The sequence below is a fragment of the Primulina tabacum genome, chromosome 5 (genome assembly GCF_025594145.1).
Source record: "Primulina tabacum isolate GXHZ01 chromosome 5, ASM2559414v2, whole genome shotgun sequence".
Lineage (NCBI taxonomy): Eukaryota > Viridiplantae > Streptophyta > Magnoliopsida > Lamiales > Gesneriaceae > Primulina > Primulina tabacum.
In genome coordinates this window covers 8,639,614-8,661,805 of record NC_134554.1, presented here as the reverse complement: position 1 = coordinate 8,661,805, position 22,192 = coordinate 8,639,614, and the positions used below count along the sequence as shown (strand labels likewise).

Sequence of the window (22,192 nt, the reverse complement as noted above, 5' to 3'; positions counted from 1 at the left end):
TTGGTGATAATGCAGTTTACTTTATTTGAACACGTTTCAACAAACAAATTCTTAGCTAGAACATGAAAGCCTAATTATTACATGATTCTGAGCCAACACTTGCAAAACTGATCATTGCAACAAGTTCAAAAAACAGAACGAAATTGACTATGTCCAGCCATACTCTTCTTGCAACTCATGCACATGATCACATCTGATGGAACCGTTTGATGAAAGGAGACTCCAACAATTGTTTGACCTTGTTTCACCCAAGAACCAAGAACTAAAAAATGCCCCGCAAAAATATATTGAAATCTTCGAACAAAATACCAAAACCTTCAAGATTTAAAGATCTTCATTGATTTGCTTCTCTTTCGATGGTCTTCAACAAACGAGATAGAACAAAATTAAACTATTGCCGTGACTTGGCGTCCCTTCCAGGTTTACTGTAATCTATGGATTTTTCAAGGAAGAAACTTTCAAGCTTTTTGCTGGTTCAGACAATCCCATACATTTGACTTTCTAACATGTAAAGATGCCCTTTCAAATAGAGCATTCTTTCCTGCCAAAATACCTTAGCCATTCAATTAGCCACCTCTATAACATCAGCTTCGCCATCACAGCAATCTCCCCAACGCTTAGTTGTCTTTTCTTCAGCTGTGAAGTTATTGCCATTATCTTTCGCAGAAGTATGTATTTCTCCATCTTCGAGATTTAATTTCTCAAAGTTTTCTGACTTAGTTTCTTCATTTAGTCCATGTTGTTCCTGCTCGATTTCTGACATTTGTGAGACGGTGATTGTTGAGTTGCTAGATGATCCCTCTATGCCACCATCTTCAACCAGTGTATTTATGTCATCAATATCTTCAACATTTACACTTGAGGGATACTCCACAGAACCTATAGAAGATGCTGAAAATCCATTTGGAGTTTCCGGCACACCAGTGAACAGTGTTGGGAAGCCATTTGGTGATAAGATATAACCATTTGTTGAGAAAGGAATACCATTTTGCGGAGCCATATAACCATTTGGAGCAACTGTAAAGCCACTGTGAACCCACGGTTGTCCAGGTACAAACTCAACTGCTTGTGGGTTCATTATTATTGGAGGGCTGAATTGAGTCTGATCCCCATTATGCTCACCATTTTGGAAAGAGGGCTTGTTACGGTGAAGCCGATTTCCAGATCTATTATACCCACCTGAGAGCCGTGGACCATATGGAACTCTAGCCGTAGCAGACAAATGTGGTGATCTGCGAACTGAATTAGCACCTAGTATTGGTGCAATATTCGCAGGTGATGGTAATAGTCCTCCATGTTCAGTATATACGTGAAAGGGAATAGAGCCAAAAACAGGGATCGTGGATGGATTAAATGGAGGTGCAGCAGCAGATAATTTCCTGGTTTGCTCCTTCGCAATCTCTGAATCACCTAGCTTTTCTGCCTGAGTTGGGGAAAGGGTGGAACTTTCTGAGACTAGATTCTCTTCCACATTAGGCGGTGAACCAACATTTTCACTTCCCTTAGGTAAATGAACATTATTGTCCTCCTGTATCGTGTTTTCATTTAAATCAGAGGAAACTCTATCTAGCAACTGACCAGTATTTTCAGCAGGATCAACGGGATGGGCAAAATTAGTCAAAGGAACCGTGTGTTGTGTCTCAGTCGCTTCATTTTCGAATAGTGTGCAATTGGAGCTCTCAGATGAAACAGAATCTCCAATTTCTGATATAGATTCAGGTCCATTTTTGCCTTCTACACTTTCAACTGTAGTTTCAGTCACTGTTATAATTTCTGGTGATTTTTTGTCAGAAGTTCCACTTGAAACCTCTTGATTTTCCTCCGCAGTTTGGTTGATTTCCTTATCGCAATCCTCCCTAGGGTGTTTTTCTTCTACCGGTATCCGAGTTTGATCTACCTTGGAATTCTTTGATATTGTTACCGGTATTCCATCTATGGCACTTATGACCTCACTACTGACTTGAACACTTTCTTCTTCGGAACTCTCCTTGGGCAGATACTCTACAACAGCTTTAACGATCGTACCTGGTGGAGCTAAAGCAACCTCTTTGTATGAAAATGGTTTTCTGGCTGCTTGAACTGAATTAACAGTGGAAGGTTTCATGACTTCATTAGAAACTGGGCTTGCTGGCGCTGATTTCGGATTTGCGGAGTTCTCTATCCCACTAGATACCCCAGATTGAATTATCAGTTTTGGGTTAAAGCTAGCGCTCTTTGCAAATTTTTTTGGAGCTTGAGGAGTTCCATGGGTAGCAACATTCTCATTTGAAGTTGTTCTAGGAGAGGTAAAATTACTTGGTTTACCTCGAATTTTGGATGTCTGAGATGTGTTGCTAAAGTTGGTGTTCAATTTCGCCAGAGTTGGCCTCCTAGAAGCAGAGGTCTTGCGGACCATGGGCGAGCGTCCTTTCGGAAAAGCTTCTTGCCATCCTTCATCAGAGAGATCATCTTTCCCGAGGTCCTCATTTTGATCCAACAAAGTTTCATCTGATGATCTCAACTCTGAATTCTTGGTGGAATCCACAAATTGAGACTCAGATTTATTCTCTACCTCCGATCTATTTTCTTTATCGCCCAAGTTCCCTGCAATAGGTTTCATGGTAGATGGGAATTCATCCTTTTGATTTTCATCAGTCCCTGTTTCCCAATTAGGGCCTACTTTTCCCTTGAGCTGTACAAGAAAAGAATGTTTATCAGAAAAATTCTCTGCATAAGAAAGAGTAGTAAATATCAGATCTACACATGAAAAATACGAAATATTTCAACCTTGGCAAGAGCCTGCTTCTTTTGGGCATCTCGTGCTTTCATTTCTGCATCTGGAGTTATATAGTCTAATAGGTCTGACACGCTGATTCCACAAAGAATAGAAAATGAATTGCAGTTTGGTGAAATCCATCAAAAGTGGTATAAATAGTTTCACCTGACTTGCTGGAAAAACTGATAGTGTTCTTTCTGAAACCAGGCCTATACGATGCCTAACTAATAGTGTTCTTTCTGATGGTATAAATATTGGTAGGCTACGGTGAACTAATAGTGTTCTTTCTGAAAAAACTGGATAATCCATACCTTAAATGACCTTTGCTAGAAATGGAAGCATCTGGTTTTGGGGTGCCATTTCGTGCAGCTTCTTGCTGCTCCAGAGCCTTGGACTCGAAATATTCAAGCCATGCAGCAGCATCCTAAAATTTTCAAATGAGATTGAGAAGATCATTCTAAAAACATTAATCCCAGCGTCAGATATAGAATCATGCATTACCTGTGTACGGAGATCATCTGGTCCAAGCTTAGTTTGCAGAATCTGAAGTGTGGTTTGTTCGTGCTGAACACTCAAGGAATATGCTTCCATCAATGAGAGAGCAATTGCAATCGCATGATAGCTAGCTGCTGTCTGAAAATGCAAATATTCAGCTTCAATTTTGGTAAGAAAGAATTTTATGAGATTCCACACCAGGTTTAATGGAACATCTGCATTCCAAAGGTACTCTAATCTTATCTAACCTCAATTCCAGTTGGCGCCAATTTCATTCCCATTTTCTATGAAATCCTCATTGCATGAAAACATGGTTCTCTTGTGAGATCAAAGATGCTCAATTTAAGGCCAATGGAGAGATGAGCAAACATGCAGTTTAAAATTTAGAGACCTGGGCTCATTATTCTCATCAAAAGACACGTATTTTCTAAAAGGTCTATTCTTTACTGAAAAATCCAAACAGGACGATTAATCAAGCCTGACTAACATAATTGAATTTTCGATTACAGTCTGCAATATGAAAAAAGAAATCATATCTACGGTTTGTGCAACATTTAAATTTTAGTTCAAGACTTTTCTGTCTTTAAAAATTGCACCATCTAACTAAATTTTTTAGTGCCTAAAAAATTAACTTGTCTAAATTCAACATTTCATCCGTATCTAATACAAGAATGGTATTGAAACACACTTTTGTTATGCAGAAAACAATTAAGTAAATATTGCATAATCAACTACTTAAATGGATGAAGATGCTTTTATTACTCGAACTTGTTGATAAATGGTAAAGAACGGCATATGTGAAGTGGGTCACCCTTCTTTTCTTTGTTCACGTGATTTAAGTACAGTCTTTGTCCACTTCTGCCAATGGAATTTCAAGATAGTCATCGGAATGTGGCCGTTCATGCAGTAGGTTATCGGGGTTGACATGTTAGACTCGAGAGTTTTGGGATTAAAAAGATACAAGAGTTTTAGTGCTAAAAATAAGTTTAGCATAAGCATTTTCACCATTGGTATCAGCACACATTTGCGGAGAGATACTGATAGATATAGATACAAAAATACACGCATATATACATACAACTCACACACATACAGAGAGAGAGAGAGAGAGAGAGAGAGAGAGAGAGAGAGAGATTACTTGTATATGATCTGCTCCTAGCAGTCTTTGGTTGCACTTGAGAGCCTCATGCAGATATCTAAGAGCAATATGGACGTTCCCCAGGCCTTCTTCCATCATAGCTACATTAATATAGGTGGCAGCGGTATTTGGATGAGAAGGTCCACAAGTTAGATGCAAGAGATACAGTGCGCGATTGACATACCTAAACAGCCAAGATAGAAGCCACTCAGCTCAGTCTTGAACCATTGAGGACATTTAGGGACAGAAATTTCCCAATTGAAAGTAGCATAATGTAAACATATTATGATTCCAAAGCTTTTGATGTAGGTGTCAGATGGAATAATATAACAAAATTCACAGAATTTGTTAATAAGATGTTAAACTTTTAATTAACTCCACGTCTTGAAAAAAAAAATGTCAACACAAATATTCAGCTATTTACCATAGCAGTTGTTAAAATCAAATAAACTTTTGGAGGTTGAATAAATTACAGGATAGTACCACAACATCAAACAGTTGCAACTTCTAGTGCTCCCACAAGTTAGGAATAGTGGGATAATTAATTTGTTGCCAACCAAAGAGTCAAAACGAACAGTTCATGATATATCATGACACTTGAGCTCATAAAATGGCAAACTGGACAAAAGGTCAGCCTTTTCAGTAAAGTAATCACCAAACATAAATTTTGCCTAGGATGACCTATCACGGCACTGAGATCATAAAATAGCCAACTGGACAGAAGTTCAATCTTTTTAATCAAACAATCACAGTAAAAATATATTTTCCTCATACAATTTATAATTTTTCCGATCAATATTTATGTTTTACCAGCTCTCAATTTTTCATGTTTTGCGACATAAATTTGTCCCAAGAATAACTAGCTTAATGTAGACACCAACTGTTAGGAACTTAAGTCAATGGGGCTTAAGTGGTCAAGAGGTTATATGTCATGGGCCTTAATACATTTGGGATGTTATGAAAATTCTAGGAGTGCCTTGGGAAAGGGCAAGGGTAATATGATAGGGGGAAGTTGGTTGGAGTTAACCATGCTTGTTATTTTTCATTGCGACGGTTGAAGCTAGGGAAGAGTGAGAGCTCTTGTACATAGATAATTCTCTGGGTTTATTTCAGCATTATATTCGTTTTGTTCATCTGCAACACCAACATTCCAATATTTACTAACCTTGACCTCAGATAATATTGCATTCACACAATTGGGGAAAAAGGGGTCAACCCGTAGGTAACTTACCTATGTGGAAGTACCAAGCTTCTCTAATTGTGCTCCAAACTCTAACCTCTAGAGTACAAGATTAATGGAGAAGTCATCCTGAAACAACTGATCCTAACTCTAATAAAAAAATAGCAGCAGAAAAACTAAATTGAACTGCAAAGTGCTCAATTGTTTGATACATTATTGTTTCAATCAATTTCCATTCTTTTATAAACCCATCGTCCTATGGATATTTAGTTCAAACATGTCCTTGCAGATGCTTTTCCAATTGTGGCCAAAACCTTGGTGGAGAAAGTTCATATACCACATTCAGATAACGTGATCTGAAATTAAAATAAAAAAAATTGTATTTCCAATGTTGAACACGAGTAAACAAAGCTAGCCTCATGTACGAGAAATAAATATGAGGCAACTCCAACAACATAAAAAGAAGATATTCATGCTTACCATTAATGGAACTTAATAAAGTTTTTGTTTTATTATGTGAATAACTAATCGATGAAAATCGCATCAACTTTTAGACAAAGGAAACTTTCCAGATCAAGAGACATAGCTAAGTTGCAACTAGAAAAGATTTTGGGATTGCAGAAACATACTTCAAAGCCAGCTCTGTATGTTGGAGCCGATAGTAGAAGACAGCTAAATCTCCATAGCTTTTCATTGTATCCGGGTGATCAAGTCCAAGCTCTCTCTCATTGATATCTAAAGCTTTTTGCTGGTAGATTGTAGCCTGCTCGCATAGATATAAAAAAAATGGATGATATTGGGGGTAAATCACGAGGCCTAGAAAAGTAGTCAGACATATCTACATATTCAATCCAATTTAAAATGAAACACCACGGAATACAAGTTTACAAAAGAAAGTAAACAATCCAAGTCCTAAACACTTGATGCCTCATGGACAAGGTTGTCTATTGATCCAAAATTTTGCTTACATAGCCCGGTGCTATTGTTTGAAAATTTGTCAGGCCAATCCTTGTATCTTAACTACACATCAAATGGATTGTCAATGTGCAAACATCGTATCTCACTTTTTGATGTATGATACAATCAAACCTACAGTTTTCATTCAGGGTCAAAGTGAAAATCCCAAAATAATAACTGGATATGTCCACCTAACAACTGAAAAGATTGCTTAAACCTTCATTTTAAGCATTAATTAATATCTGTCATCGGCACTAGCCATTCTCACCTTTCAGGTTATATTTGTGACAAGGTGGCTACTGACTAATCCCTGATATTGATGAAAGTCATGTACAGAGAGGCCCATGGTTTGTTTAACAGAGTGGATCAAATGCATAAGTCTGGTCATTGGAGCATACAACTAAACTTTTGAAGATTTGACTCCCAGTACCTGATTAAAATCCCCAGTGTGGTAGAGCACCACAGCCAACAAACTATAAGCACCAGCTGTCATTCGATGATAAGGACCACAAACTGACACCAGTTTTGCGAGTGCCTTCAAACATTAAAACGAATGGTGATCACACTTTTGAGCAGATGTATAATCATAATTAACTGCCACAGTGAGAATTACTTAAGGAACTGACTAGGATAATGATTGTTACCTTAGTTCCATGATTAACAGCATCCTCCAATTTGCCCTTATCCAAGGACGTCTTAGAAGACTCCAAAAGTGTACGACCGTCTGCAGACGAGCAAGCAACGTGCTATGAAAGGTAAAATGCTGTCAGAAGTCAGAACTACCTGATAATACTCCGAAATCTCATTTTCCATACAGAAATGAATCACTAGAAGCATACCTTATAAACAGGAATCATGCTGATTATATCTGATTTTCTGAAAGGGGAGGGAGAGTCCATATCATAGTCCCTGGGAACAAGTTCAAGGCCTACCTGAAAAATATTACATATGTATCAGGTAAATTGAGTCCTCTTAGTCAAGTCATTTAGTACCTCAGGAGGCATTAGCCTACCTTGTGGCAAAGCCCCCGAAGAAGTGCAAACTTTCTCAGCTCACTGCTCGTTTCAGCCCTCCATTGCCACCCAAACCTCTTCTGAAGGAATTTCTCGACCCATTTCCATTTTAGTTCATCATCAACACTGGCATTCAAGTCAACATTTTCTGTAGTTGATGACCCTAGCAACACATTCAAACATGAAGCCACCGATGAAGCCATATTAGTTATATCATCCACTGCTGCAACTACAGCCTGCAGAATGTGCTTGTATGCTCGAACAACCATCTCGTGAATACAGAGGGACTGGACATGAGGGAGCTTATCGGCAAGTTCAACCTGAGGAGGATGAGATATAAACCAAAAGGTATGTAAGGTTTGAAAACGTCTTTGCCTAGGGAAGAATATTGAATGTTCCCAGAGAGCAAAACATGGAGGGAGAGGGTGGGGGTATATAAACATATCAATTCATATGTTACTAGAAAATATAAGAAGCTATATATCTACTACATTTCACAAGAAAATATCTCCTGCTTATATAATTCCAAAGCCTGATGTGGGGAGGCAATAAATTGAGATTTACTACCACTTCAGCATTTTCTAGCAGCCTTGTGAACCATTATTGCCCACCATGCCATTTTCTTGAGATTTTCTCTCTTTCCTCATTTTTCAGGAACTTTCACTTCCCTTCCTTAAACATACCTAATCTACATGTGTCGATAGTAAATGCTATAGCATCCTGACTTGTGAACTCAAAGCACACACTGGTTTCTAGAAGTTGTATACGAATTTTTACTCCAGCCATTCTGAGAAGTTTGCCTTGAATATGAATATATCGAAAAAGTAATTCAAACCAGTTTTTCACTCTAAAGTAAGACAAGTTCTCTTTCAAGCATTTAATCCCTGTGTCGCAGTATTCTATTCTACTCGTAAATCTATGAATAAAACATGATATTCCAGACATGAAAATTTGACTTTAAATTTTTTCCATTATTTTTTTCAATTGACTTCATATTAATCTGAACAAAACCTAAACAACGTACTCAGTGAATGCAGCTGAAGCTGACCTTGTTTTCAGAATTATATCAATTGAAAAGGTTATCACAGGTCTTCGATAATCATATTGGTGGATGGAACATCTATAATGCAATGGATTTACATTTTTACAGTTGGTATGCATATTAGATTAGCTGAAGGGCTAACGAGTAGATCAACCAAATTGTGAAACAATATAAAAGAAGAAAGGGAATTTAGTAGTACTAACCAATTAAAAACCTCTATTTTTAAAAATAGCCTTACTCAATTAAAATTTTATAATATAGCCGTATATCATTTAAAAATCCTAAAACACCCCTCTTCGACCATTTTCTCTATCTTAATTTAATTTTGGGTTTGACGTGTAATATTTTTTTTAGCAATCATATAAATGGTAAATTTTTTATAATTATTAAGTCATAAATATCTATCATGAGATGATTTTTACAATTTGATTGTACTTTGATAAATATTTATTTATACCAGTAATGGTGTTTAGTACGAATTAGCGTAATATTTGGTCAATTTATTATAAAAATACTAAATTCATTACAATAAATTATTAATAATAATGAGATATATCATTATCATTCTTATTTTTCATCATTATTTATAATTTTTTTAAATAATATTATTTTATTATTTATTTTCTATTTAAATATTAAAAAAAAATTTTGACTTGCATTAACCATCCATATTGCAAAAATGGAAATTGTTCTTACTATTTATTTTTTAAAAAAGAACGCTAACTTATCTTTTACTTGACTACTAATTTTGGTGGAAGATTCATTATTCTATTTTTAGATTTTTTTTATATATGCATAAATTTTCAGATTTTAATCATGAACTTGTTTCTTTGTTGTGTTTATGTAGAAATGGTTCAAATAATGCTTAAGGTTATTTTTAAAAATTAACTTGAAACCAAAATTCATTATGATTGTTTGTGGGTTGCCATTTGAGAAAATACCTCAGAAAGTAATCAAAGATTAGAAGACAAAACATATCACAAATGAGAATTACCACACGGCCCAATGAACACATCTGCAAACCCCTCGTATGCATGAAATCTGTCAGTGTCCGTCCGTCAACTGGAGAAAGTTCCAATGAGCCAAAATCAGCAACCTGTCAAAAGATTCAAAAACCAGCTATGAGACATTTCTGAATGGCTAATATTAGTTGTGAATAAGAGACTAACCAGTTTAGGGAGGGCAGTATCAGAATAGTATTTATGTGCCATCTCGGTCAATTCATCAGGTGACTGTCAAGATGAATTGAAATAAGAGCAGTCCGTCAAGATGCGTTATAAGCCACAATCAAATGAACTTTTTAGACATTTGCATGGACAAGATCCATTAATTTTCAGAACATATATCATAACCTGGATCTAATTTCACATATCAACTCGAGAAGATATGGCAGGAATTACAGCATAGTTGGAGGATATGCATAAAAATACCCACAACCTTAAGATGAAGACCGGTTTCCGATTCTTTGAGGCGCAAATATGATGCTTCAGGAATCAAATTTTTCCACATTAGTTCCTTCTCCTCATCTTGGTTCTCAAGTTCCTTCTTGTTTGCATCAGAATTGTCATTAGCATTCACCTCCTTACTCAAATCAGTTTTGTTGCTCCGGCCATCTGCTTTCTTTTTAAAATCCTTCAGGAGCCCATGCTTCCCAAGACCTTTTACGGCTGGCTCAACTTTAGCTTCTTCATTCTTTTTTGACTCATTTTGTCCAGAAGCCTGATTTTGCAGGTGTTGCACCCAACAGGCACCAAGCTCCCATCTAATGGACTTTGTCGGTTTAGATTCCTCTCCTTGCAGTCTGTCCAAACTTTCACTTAGAACCTTCCTCACCAAAGGCCTACTAGACAATAATTCTTCGATATCCGCATTCTGGATTCTTGGAACTGGGCCAGATGATTGGGGCGTGCTGGACTTGTGAAACAGCATTCTCAAGCTGCAAAACTCAGACTAAAGCACCATGATCAATTGCCCAAGATAGAGTCGTTATGCAATGAAATCAATTCTCATTATCCTTGTATGGAATACATGATTTCATTTTCCAGAGTAAATAAATTTGGTAAGCAAAATGTAGAAAGTAGAGCACGTTTCACTGACCTATTAACATTCAACGCATTTGCTCCTCCCTCTGGGTGATCCTCAATGTCAATATCTTGAGGAATGGGATTAACCTCCCAATTCACCTCTGATGAAACTTTCACAATAGCTGTATACCCACAGTGCCTAACAATAACGGCTCCCAAAGTAGAAGTGTCCTGAAATGAAATACGATCCCATCATGCAAAATTTATATTTCAATATTAATACAATTAGCTGGAATATCTAGAAAGAGAAGCGGAAAATTATAGACAGACATGGACAGTTGCACTCTCATCTGCAGTGATTCCTTTAATCAAGTTTCTCTTAGTCAGCTCTTCGTCTGATAGTCCAAGAACCTGGCTTCCGTCAATTTTGCCATCCAACTTTGTGCTTGCATCTGGAATATCTTTTAACACGCTTATAAATAGATCTCCAATTCTTTCCTCATTTAAAGCTGATGAACCAGAACAATAACTAGACTGTAAATTGTTGTTCATGAGCCGTTCGATCACAGCAACTGCTTTACAGACAGAAACATCAACAAATAGACTGTGAAGGAGAAATGCTTTTCGATCTCGTGTTTGCCTCTCTTCTGCTGTCTTACAGGGCATTGCTGCCAAAATAAGGAACTCTTTTGCCCATGGCCTGCAGTCATATTTTCCATCTCTTCCTTGTCCACCCCCATTTCCTCCCCAATTTTCATCTTCCACGGGAAGCAGAGTGAAGATTGATGGGTTCTCGGCAACAACAGGGGGGACCAGCCAAGTGTTTGCGCGGAAACCATATGGAAGATTTCCAAACTGAAACAACAGCATAACATCATTTAATCTCTTCCAAAAATGTTGCAGGTTTAAGCACAAAGTTACTCACTTTATTGTGCTCTATGAAAGCTTTCATGAGAGCCTTATATGCCTGAGAAGACAAATAGCACCACTCAATTCAGAAGATTTTAGTTGAATGCAGTATGAAAAAAACACAACTAATTATGCTTGAATAGCAGAATTTGGAGTAGACAGACAAGAGAAATGTGTAAAGCAAACTCCCCAGCGCAAGAAACAAGCAAATAGATAGAATTTTGATGGTGATCAGGATGAGCTTCGATGTATAAAGTATGATCACTCGTTCTAACGAAAATGAAAACTCACTAGAGCTGGCACGCTGAAAACGTAGAAAAATTTGGGGAGCGGGAGCTTTTACCATACATCTAGCTGCCTCAGGATGACTATATGCTCAACAAAATAACAATGGCAAGTAACCTCAATACCCCATGAAGCACCAGAGCTCTTACGGTCTCATCATTGTAGAACCATGGGCGTTTCAGTATCAAGTTCGTAAATATCGATTGGGCTCTTGTGTAGTATTGATAGGAGTAGGGCTAAGGTCATGTCTAATATTTTGTCGTGAGTGGATGAATCGTCTGCTTATTGTAATTAAAAACTATTAAGTATTTAATAAAATATCATTTCTTAAAAAAATTCATAAATTACTGTAGAATAAGTTTTGGCTTACACAAGTATCTTTTACGTTATACCATGCTGTAATTGGATCCTTCAATCTTCTACAACAGAAAAACATTAGAAAGGTATATTTATTTCTGAACAAAAAATAACTCACAGATTCAAAAATTCTGCTAATCTGCTGCAAGAGGCATATCAACGAGTGGCTCAAAAGATTGCGTTTTCCAGCAGGATAAAAACCATTTTGAGAAGCAACAATTGTTGTTGGTTTCCCGCTGCTAAACCGTACCTAAATACAAGTTCAACTTCAGCCATCACCACGTCAACTCTCATAATGAACACATCGTGTGATGAAAGAGAACAAAGAACTGTCACTTGGGAGTTTGAGATACTAACATCAATTTGAAAGAAATCTTCGTCTGTTTTATCTTCAACGTACGGGCGAGTGGATCTCCTGATGTCTGCAAATATTATGGACTTACTATTAGCGAACAAAGTACATATCTCTGTCTAGACAGAAGATTACCTAAGTAGTCACAATATCCAATGTATAATTATTGGAAAACCTGCATATTACATCTGTATCCAATTAAAAAAGGAATAAACTTCCAAATACCAGACAAATCAATAGAAATACAAAAGACCATCCTTCTAGGTGGGAGAACTCCTTCAGCTTATTAGCCTATACCAATTGCTTGCGGAGCCCATATGAGGTCGCGGCATTAGCCACTCCTTGAGAAGTTGAAGCCAATGACAAGCTACTTTGAACAGCTCTTCCTTATCTATAAGCATTCAGTGCATTCATAACCCAACCTATAACGTGAACATAGACCGATCGAAACTGACCCAATGGTAGACTTTTTTCAAGTCGTCCCTTCCATTTCTCCACTCCCGAGCAAGTAACAACATTAAACTCAGGGTGAGGGATATTTAAGAAAATGGATCAGGTCAATCATTTTTTTCAAAACATAAATTCCTCAAGTATATCTGAAATACAATGTAGAGAGTCATTTTTAAAAAAATTTCAAAACATAAATTCCTCAATTATATTTGAAATAAACTGAAGAGAGTCAGTTTTTAAAAATAATTGTTGATTAAAGCTAGATAACAAAATTCTCCGCCTTACTCAGAATTCAAATTTGTCACATATAAAGTGGGAAGCTCGAGGTATTCTTCCACCTAGGATGTTAGTGTTATGGGTTTGAGCTCTTATTTTAGATTCATAACCAAACGTTAAAACTACCGATACAAGTCCGCACATGGTGCCGAGGGTTCCTCTCTTGACCTAACATTATGCTTGCCACTATCATTTCTCAAAAATAACACCAACTGTTCATAATTCACATAATCAATCAAATGCTAACAAAATGGCAAAGTTTAAAATGCGAATAATGTCCTCCACTCACACTGAATCGGCAGAGTGAGGTGAGAGAATGAGAAGAAGTCGTAGAACTGCCCAAGCCTCGGCGGCGGGTACATCAGCCCCGAAGCGGTGTCGCCTTTCTCCACAGTATCCGCTCCGGCGGATGCGTCAGTTGCTTGAACGTCCTGCTTCGCGGTCTTGACCTTCGGAGAGACGGCCGTGGAACCGCCTGCTTTTTTGTCGGTAGCTTTAGCTTTGGGGGAAGGATGCGACGCCACATTTTCCGAACCGGGTTCAGACTCGATGAAACCGTTTTCTTTTGGACCAGGTTCCTTGATTGCGGTCCGTGAAACCGGTTTAGGGGATGAAGATGAGCCGAATGAAGTTGTGCAGGCGATGATGTCTAACAGCCGTCGGATGTGAGCCACTGCTTGCTCTTCTGTGTACTTCTCTGTACCAATTTAAAAAAATGCAAAATTTGCATTGGAGCCCCCTATATTTACATTTATAGCTTTACGCCCCTCAATTTATATAATCTCAACCCATTAAAAGGATATATTTTGATAATTTTTTTGAAACGATTTAGTTTCTTATTTTAAAATTAGAAAATATAATATTTTTACAAAATATGATATACTATGTAATAATCTTTTCATGTACATTTTAATACGTAGAACATTATCTTGGGAGACCAAAAAAAAAAATCGATTTATTTATATTTCGAAGAAATAAAAATAAAAATAAAAATAAAAATATTTACGGCATACCTTGAACAGTGGTGAGGTGGTAGGGCTTGAGGGACGAAATTTCCACCGTCTCTTTCAAATTTGGCCCTCGAAGCTATAAAAATCATGTAAAATTCATAATAACTTAAATTAAATATATAATATGTGAATTTATTTGGTCTAAAAATTGTTTACCTCGTGAGACAAATAATAATTGGTCAAATGACAAGTCTCCACGTGTACGGATAAAAGTTTTTTCACATCTAAAATCCTGTCCGTCGATATTCCCTGTAATAATAAAAAAATATAATGCTAGTAGCTTCACAATGAATTATAATTTATTTGTATATAATGGGCTTTTCATTTCATTTTTTTTCTTAAATTTCACAGAGAATGCATGCAACTTGTCTTTCAAGAAGAAATTTGTTTAAATTTTTCTAAAAATTTATTTACATTTTTTGGGGAAAATATATTTAGATTTTTATTTTTGTATGCAAAACAAAATAGGGTTTTTTTGCCTCTAATTTTTCGAATTTTAATTTCTGTCACTTTTCCCTCGTACGTAATCCTTTCTTCGCCACGATTATTATATAAAAACTTTATTATCGAGGAAATTACAAAAAAAAATTAAATTGAAAGTTTTTGAATCCAATAAACATTAATGTTTAAATTAATTGCCCTGTCGATTGTTATTTTCCTATTTAAAAAAAAAATACATTAGACTACTTTTCATCTGCGAAAATCCAATATGTCAAATTTAAATAATCTTTCTCGAAAATATTCTTTAATAATTTAACATAGTTATCCATTAAAATTCACATTTTTCAGTAAAATTAATTAAATTAAAGATAGCTTCATTATGTTCAAATTAAATTATTAACCACGATGTAATAAAAAAAACAACTTCTTAATTTACATACCTTGAGTGTCACTTGTGAGTCTTCGGGTGTTTCAACCGTTATCTCTATTATAGTCGGTAACACTGTAAAAATATGAAACAAAGGTAGAAGAAGCAGTTTTTGAATGAAATAAGCAAAAAAATAAAGGGCATAAATATCTCTCTCACATAAATTTTTTTGTAGATTATAAAACGAATTTCATCATCGCAGTTATTTTTGTTTTTGAATCAAAGTCTCAAATTCGTGAATTAAATAGGTAACAGTTGTATTATATATATATATATTTTGAACCTTGTAATGGACATACAAAATTTAATAAAATTTATATAGTTTGGAAATATTAAAAAGTTATAAAAAAATTCCATAAACCATTTGATAAGATGAGATAACTGTTCCAATTATAAAGATAAGACATCAAACCTTTCTCTTCCTTCTTCTTCTTGTCTCCTTTGACCTTGTGGGGTTTAGCCTTGCCGGCTTTAGGAGCCATTCGAATACAAAGTCACAGATTGTGTGATTTTATTCAATTTCAAATGGCAATGTCACAAATACAAATTGTTTACTTGATAAAAACCATATAATAAAGTTGCATTAACAATATCCCTTCCAAGATAATGGCTTAGAATCCCATAATAGTATAGTATAAACAAAAAGAAAACCCAGAAATATTATTCAAGATTTCGGCATGTTTGGGGAGTAAATGTGACACTTGAATAAAAGAGTAGAAAAGTTCGAAGTTTTATTCAAGGAAGTGAAGAAGAAGTTGATGAAGAAATGTATGTGGGTTGGGGGGCCAAGAGAGGAAAAAAATGAAAGAAAAAAAAGAGAAGAGGATAGGATAAGGTAATACACAACCCACAAGCGATTTTTCTTTCGTTAAACTTTGTACTTTCTCAAGAAGAATGTAAGGCTGACAATTCGAGACATCTCGCGTATCCCAGCTTACCTTCTTCTTGGATTATTTATCTGTCTCGCAATCACAATCGCCACTTATTCTCTAGCTCCGTCCACAATTAAACAAATATTTCATTAATATACGTACATAATATATATATATATATATATATATATATGGGGATAAAAACACATTTACAGATGTTGGTATTTCATATGTCGTGTAGAGCTAGGTGAATTTTGAGTTACTAGCTCTTATTAGTCATGTAGACCAGTCGATATATCGGGAAAAATTAAGGAACGGTGTTCAAACTTTGGTTTGAATGGAAATAAATTTTTTTTTTTTGTGAATTATTGATGAAATCGAAAATTATAAATGATTTTCAAATTTAAAATATATGAAAATTTTGAAGACAAAAAAATTTGATTAAATATTTTGTAAAACATTTGAAAAAAAAATGCAACTTGAATGTATAACAAACTTTGGTTAAATTTTTTATCAAATACTTTATATGCAAAATTTTTGTTTTGCATATATACACTAGAAACAAGAATATGACAATTGAAAATATTTCTGTGTTGTTTCTGACATTAAAACAGTCATATTTGACTTTTTAACCATTTGGTGGTGAGGCCTGGTTCTAAGAGCAAAATGGTTGAAGGAATGAAATGGTCAAATAAGCAAAAAGGTTGCTGAGATGGTTGGATGAACAAAACTGTTGAATGCATTGAACCGGTTGGATGAGCGAAACGGTCGAATGTATGTGGTTAGATTCGGTGCTTATAACTCTTGATTCGTTGATTTATGTGTAAAGTGTAAACACAAAAGTTATAGTAATTTCTCTCGGCTTTCCAGAGAAATCAAGAATCATTCAATGTCAAGTTCATACGAGAGAGATTTGCTCAAATACCAACATTGTTCATGCCAACCGGAAGCTGTATACGTGTTGCAGACCAGCAACTTTATCGCGATCTATCAGCTTTTTAAGCTTCAATTCAGACTTCAATCTTTGAAGATGATTTTTATATTATCGTCTTATCTTTCTAATGCATTCTAAATCGCTCCATTGTGTTACAATAATCAAGTTCAGAGATGTGACCAAAATACCATAACAAGTCTATCGAGCCGTCGACTCGAGGATGTTTGGCCGGTATGACTTTTAGACAATTGAGTTGACTTTTCGACCGCTTTAGCCGCTAATCATTTGGATAACCGGTTTATGATATATTATAACCACACTTCACCTCGTCTGATCTTCGACTTAACTTCATTTGAATTTTAGCTTGTCAAATCTTTCAACTTGATATCTTACAATTACACTCTTGAATAGATATTTTAGAAACATAATAACAAGTTTAACTATCATCAAAATTAAGATTAACAGTGTTTTCGCAATCCAACTGATGCAGAGATATTTTAGCTTATCAGTAATATTTATTTTATACACTAAAGTGACTGTTGCACTGTATGAAGAAAGAAAGTTCTTGATTGAAAATGTACAAAGTTCTTTCATGGATATAAGGAGTTTAAAAGCATGAAGAGTTATGTTATACAATATATTTGCCTAAAAGTGTGAGGTGATGCTCATTGTCATAATGATTAATGAAAATAGCATGATAGTATTGCATCTATCGACGTCCGGTTATTGTTTCGCAACGCTCGGTAATTTGGTTATTTAATACTCATCACAACACAAATATTATGTTTTGATCGTTCTCTCAGTAAAGATAATTATTGTATCCCAACATTAACGAGGATAGTTCAGTGACCACGAATTGAAAACTTGGGGAATTCAGCATCCACATTTAGTATCAGGACCATATGCACCATGTTTATCAAGCGTCATCTGCATCTCATACGAATCAATGAGGCCTATATTCGTAGAAGACCGTAGGGAACACTTAACACTAATTATTATGATTACAAGTTCAAATAATCATTGCCCACGGCTAAACCATGAACCTGTGACATGCTAAATTTTCGTTTAGGCTTTTCATCAAACACTCCGTTTACGTGGATTAAATACAAGCCACCAACTAGTTTGTTTTCTTTTTGGAACCATTTATTGCAAGATTAGGTTGTAGTATTGTATCTTTCAATTTTGTCAGTTTTAATTATTTTACCTAATAAGTGATGATTTTCCTAATTCATGAACTTATATCTTTTATACCACAAAAGATGAATAATTTTAAAATTACAAAAAATTCAAAAATATCATACTAAAATTAAAAATTTGACAAGATAGATAATCAAAATTGCAATTTGTAAATAGTTTTATTTATATAAATTTTGGTACATATAATTATTTTCTATATAATTTAAATAAAAGTAACAATATTTGATTTTATAGCAATATTATTAAGTTTTTCTACTTAAATAATGAAAATAAAACAATAAATCAAATCAAAAAAAAAAAAAAAAAACTCAGGAGCTGCCGAAAGCTGAAGCTTCCCCCCAATGGCTGAGCCCGTACAAATCCAGAGACTCCCGCAGGACACCTACATCGACGCCGTCCGCTGGCTGCCGCAATTCTCCACCTTCACTCGCCATATCCTCCTCGCCGCTTTCGACTCCGACACCTCCACGCATTCCCTCCGAACTCTCGCCTTTTCCCCTTCTCAGAACGCCTCTTCTCTGATACCACAGTCTTCACTTTCCGTTCCTTCAAGAATCACTTCACTGAGAACCTGTTCTTCTACCTTCAACCCCACCAGACCGATCATCGCTGCTTCGACATTTTCCGGTTCACTCCTATTCTTCACTGCTGATTTGATTAACGGGTCTTTGAGTTTCGAGTTGTCGGTGCCTGAAAAGGGGCTTCATAATGGTTTCGTGCCGGGAATTGATTTGAATGAAAATGGGTCGGAGTGCGTGAGTGTTGGGGAGGATGGAAGGGTCAATTTGGTGGGTTTGGCAGAGAAGGGGGGTTTTAGGAGGATTTTTGACAGTAATGGGTTGGTGTCGTATAATGCGGTTAAGTGGGCTTCTCCTGTTGAGTTTGTGACCGGCGGAGTTGGTCGGTTTGGCCTTCACTGGTGGGATCAGCGGAAACCTGGTGGACCGGTGGCTTTGTTCAAGGGCAATTGGTAACGTTTTTTTGATACTGTTCTTAGAGGAATGTTGGTTGATGCATGGTCTGTTGCGTGGAATTCAAAGTTAAGATACAGTGTTCGTGTAAGAGAAAATTTTAGATAGATCTTACAACTTGAGAATTTGATAATGAGCTGTTACAAAAGTTATTTGGGACTTTTGTTTTCTTATAGGATCTTTTGAAGCCAGTGCGTGTTTGGATAATTTTTTCCCAGCCATGTTAAGTATCTATATCAGTCAATGCAACGGATTTAAAAAAATCTTTCATTTCAAATCAATCTATCAAATTTTTTTCCTCAAATTCAAATTCTTCGTCCGAATGCAACCCAAGTGAAAATCATAAATCAGTTGTGATATTAACACGTTAGCACGGACCTTTAATGAGTGGAATGGGTATGGGTTTGCGCCAATTTCATACTTAGTTTTCAATATTAGAACTTGTATGTTTTGATTATTCATTCTCTAGTACGTGGACCATGATTTATGTGCTTGTGTTCGCCTGTAAGTTGGTTTGTTTGACTACATCAACAGGACAGATGGGACTACTTCTGGAATTGTTCATTCCATTGATATCCATCCTTCACGAAAGTATACTTGCCTTGTAAGATGTTTCTCCATCCTTCCTTGTTTGACTGTGCTGAAATTAAAGCAACCGTGGGTGAATGGTCATGACATATAATCTGGAAATTTATCACTCTTAACATCCTGTTTAAATATTCTACCCAATATGCATCCCGCTTTTCACATTATGCAAAAAAGGGGAAAAAAGCCCTCTACATGAGGTGACTGAGTTTTGCCATTTGGATGAATATAAGCGCGTGCAAATTTTCATCGGCTTTTAATAATATATGGTTTGTTGTCTGGGTGTCTTTATTGATTATTCTGAAGTTATTTTCCCAGTCTTCATTTAGTTATCTTACCTTTTGGATTTGCTTTATGTTTACATTTGAAGGCAGGAGGCTCGTCTGGTACTCTGTTTGCATGGGATATTCGTTCACCAAAAGAGTCCACTATCTTATCGTCAGTCGGTCTTCATGATGCACCAGCCAATTCACTTGTAGAAAGTGACATATGGGAGGTTCAGTATGACAATTATACTCATTCTTCCAAGATCAGTAACCTGTCATCATCTCGGATTCTACCAGCCATGACTTGTTCAGAAGATGGAATCCTTGCTGTTATCGAGCACGGTGCGCATAATTCTTGGCTGCCCATGTTTTCTTGCGTTCACGTCCATCAAAATGACTCAGATCTCTCATTCCGTGGACACTGAGTCGTTGAATTGCTTATAAAAATATATGCTTCATGGTTAGGGACTTATTTATTTTACTCAATATCACAGGTCAGCAACCAATAGAGATTTTGGCTGAACCGTGCGCAATAAACTGCTTTGACATCGACAGGCAAAATCCTACGGTAAATCTTTACAATTCACAAAAACTATTGTCATTTTGTTTGTTTCGTCCAATTTATTTTAGAAAAAATTTCCACTTCATCTGGTTTTCGACTGTGCTTTATTTAACGTTGTAGATATTGTCACCTCGCAGGATGTGATATGTAGTTTGGAATGGGAATCGCTGGCCATCTTGACGAGGCCATAAGCTTTAGTGATGGTGGGTAGGCATTGGAAATGAGCTGCATCTGTAACTTTAGCTCACCTGCGATATAAAAGTTCTCTTTCTAAGTTTGTTGTATGAGTTTGACATGACTATAGGTCGATTTTTTGTATGCTGCTACTCTAGGTTTAGGCGACGTATTTCTTCAGCCCTTTCATAATTTCGTGTCGTTGGGGATCAACCAAGATTGTTCCTTTGTTCTACAAATGTTGGTTGCTTGATGCTGTTGTCTGCTCCTCGAGCATGGCTGTATGTGCTATAATGCTATGCTAAGCTCGGGTGAACCGTGTAAACGATCCAATTGGTTCGAAAAATATTTGATTCGATTCGATCTTATCGAATTCGAGTCGAACTCGAACATGTTCGAGCTTTTTTCAAGTATAACTCGAAGCTAAATATATTTTGTTTCATACTTCGTGAATGTCTAGCGAGTTTTAGTATTTTATTAATACAATATAATTATATATTAAATAAATAAATTTTGAGCCTTTCAAACATTTATTTTCGAATAATAATTCAAATAGTTCGTAAACATGTTCGAGTTTTTCGAGATAAACTCGAGCTTTAATTTGAAACGAATTCGAGCCAAAAATTTTAAAATTTTCGAATTTTGAATCGAATTCGAATGGGACTTCAAATTTTGTCATATTTGATTCAGTTCGTTACATCTTTAGATGGACGCAAGTAATTTTGGGAGAGGTGTTCAATCCCACTAATATGTATATGTTATTCCATTTTAATTATATACACATTTTTTTTAAAACAAATTAAAAATTTATTAGAAATATTAATTAACCACAATTTTTCAATTTTACTTTTTTTAAATGATTTTTTCTTTTCTATAGTTAATTATAAGATCTCAAATTAAATAAAAGAATAAAAATATTACTAGATATAGTACATGTTATATATTTTGGACAAACAAAAAACGTGTCTATATAATTATGATGAAAGGAATATTATATAATTATGATGAGAGGAATATCATATATATTATCTCACAATTTTATATCATATTTATTAAAAATATCTCCGACACAATATTGTAATATATATTTCCCATAAACAATACCAAACTTATTTTTTTAATTATTATTATCTATTAAACAATTAAATTTATTAAGAATATTGTTTCATATTTTATAGATATTCTCTCTCGCACTTCGTCTGATCTCCTTCTGCAACCGAGCTCCATCTTCCGCACTGTGTTGGAGGAAAGTCACAATATTTCGGTTTGCGTTTTTGCAGTTTTTTTTAAAAAAAATTAAATCGAATTGTCATATTTGATTGGTTAATATTTTTAAAAAATAATCGCGATATTACATTTATAATTAGTTTTACGATTTTAAGTGATTTCAGGCCGTTGTAATCGGTTTGCGATTTTTTTAATGAAAAATATTAGAACATATATTCAAATTGATTTGAAATAAAATATATTTCAAATATAAAATATAACTAACTCATATAAAGATAAAACTAGATAAAGCA

The 22,192-nt window shown here is 35.4% G+C and overlaps 2 protein-coding genes across 2 annotated transcripts; one reads left to right on the top strand and one right to left on the bottom strand.

Annotated features, from left to right (window-relative positions):
* Nucleotides 1-6: 6 nt before the first annotated feature.
* On the bottom strand, nt 7-15,919 carry LOC142546207 (protein REDUCED CHLOROPLAST COVERAGE 2-like). Its single transcript, XM_075653795.1, has 23 exons — nt 15,524-15,919; nt 15,125-15,186; nt 14,400-14,492; nt 14,247-14,319; nt 13,523-13,930; nt 12,513-12,577; nt 12,274-12,405; nt 11,530-11,571; nt 10,935-11,459; nt 10,678-10,835; nt 10,018-10,516; nt 9,750-9,812; nt 9,575-9,676; nt 7,538-7,858; nt 7,365-7,457; nt 7,170-7,271; nt 6,956-7,060; nt 6,198-6,331; nt 4,389-4,572; nt 3,257-3,388; nt 3,067-3,179; nt 2,767-2,848; nt 7-2,671 (listed from the first exon to the last, which is right to left on the bottom strand). The coding sequence occupies exons 1-23, from the start codon at nt 15,591-15,593 to the stop codon at nt 563-565; spliced, it is 5,667 nt and encodes a 1,888-aa protein (XP_075509910.1). The 5' UTR covers nt 15,594-15,919; the 3' UTR covers nt 7-562.
* Nucleotides 15,920-18,400: 2,481 nt separating this feature from the next.
* Nucleotides 18,401-20,925, top strand: LOC142546206 (nuclear pore complex protein NUP43-like). Its single transcript, XM_075653794.1, has 5 exons — nt 18,401-19,084; nt 19,620-19,689; nt 20,041-20,278; nt 20,431-20,504; nt 20,636-20,925. The coding sequence occupies exons 1-5, from the start codon at nt 18,456-18,458 to the stop codon at nt 20,687-20,689; spliced, it is 1,065 nt and encodes a 354-aa protein (XP_075509909.1). The 5' UTR covers nt 18,401-18,455; the 3' UTR covers nt 20,690-20,925.
* The last annotated feature ends 1,267 nt before the right edge of the window (nt 20,926-22,192 follow it).

What these genes read in the sequence shown, in the direction of transcription:
- LOC142546207 (XM_075653795.1), bottom strand. Translation starts at nt 15,593, where the DNA reads ATGGCTCCTAAAGCCGGCAAGGCTAAACCCCACAAGGTCAAAGGAGAC. An exon ending in TTCGGGGGCTTTGCCACAAG is followed by an intron (nt 7,458 to 7,537) that starts GTAGGCTAATGC and finishes AATATTTTTCAG; the next exon opens with GTAGGCCTTGAACTTGTTCC. An exon ending in CATACAGAGCTGGCTTTGAA is followed by an intron (nt 4,573 to 6,197) that starts GTATGTTTCTGC and finishes TTGGCTGTTTAG; the next exon opens with GTATGTCAATCGCGCACTGT.
- LOC142546206 (XM_075653794.1), top strand. Translation starts at nt 18,456, where the DNA reads ATGGCTGAGCCCGTACAAATCCAGAGACTCCCGCAGGACACCTACATC. An exon ending in CACGAAAGTATACTTGCCTT is followed by an intron (nt 19,690 to 20,040) that starts GTAAGATGTTTC and finishes TTACATTTGAAG; the next exon opens with GCAGGAGGCTCGTCTGGTAC. An exon ending in TCGACAGGCAAAATCCTACG is followed by an intron (nt 20,505 to 20,635) that starts GTAAATCTTTAC and finishes GTCACCTCGCAG; the next exon opens with GATGTGATATGTAGTTTGGA.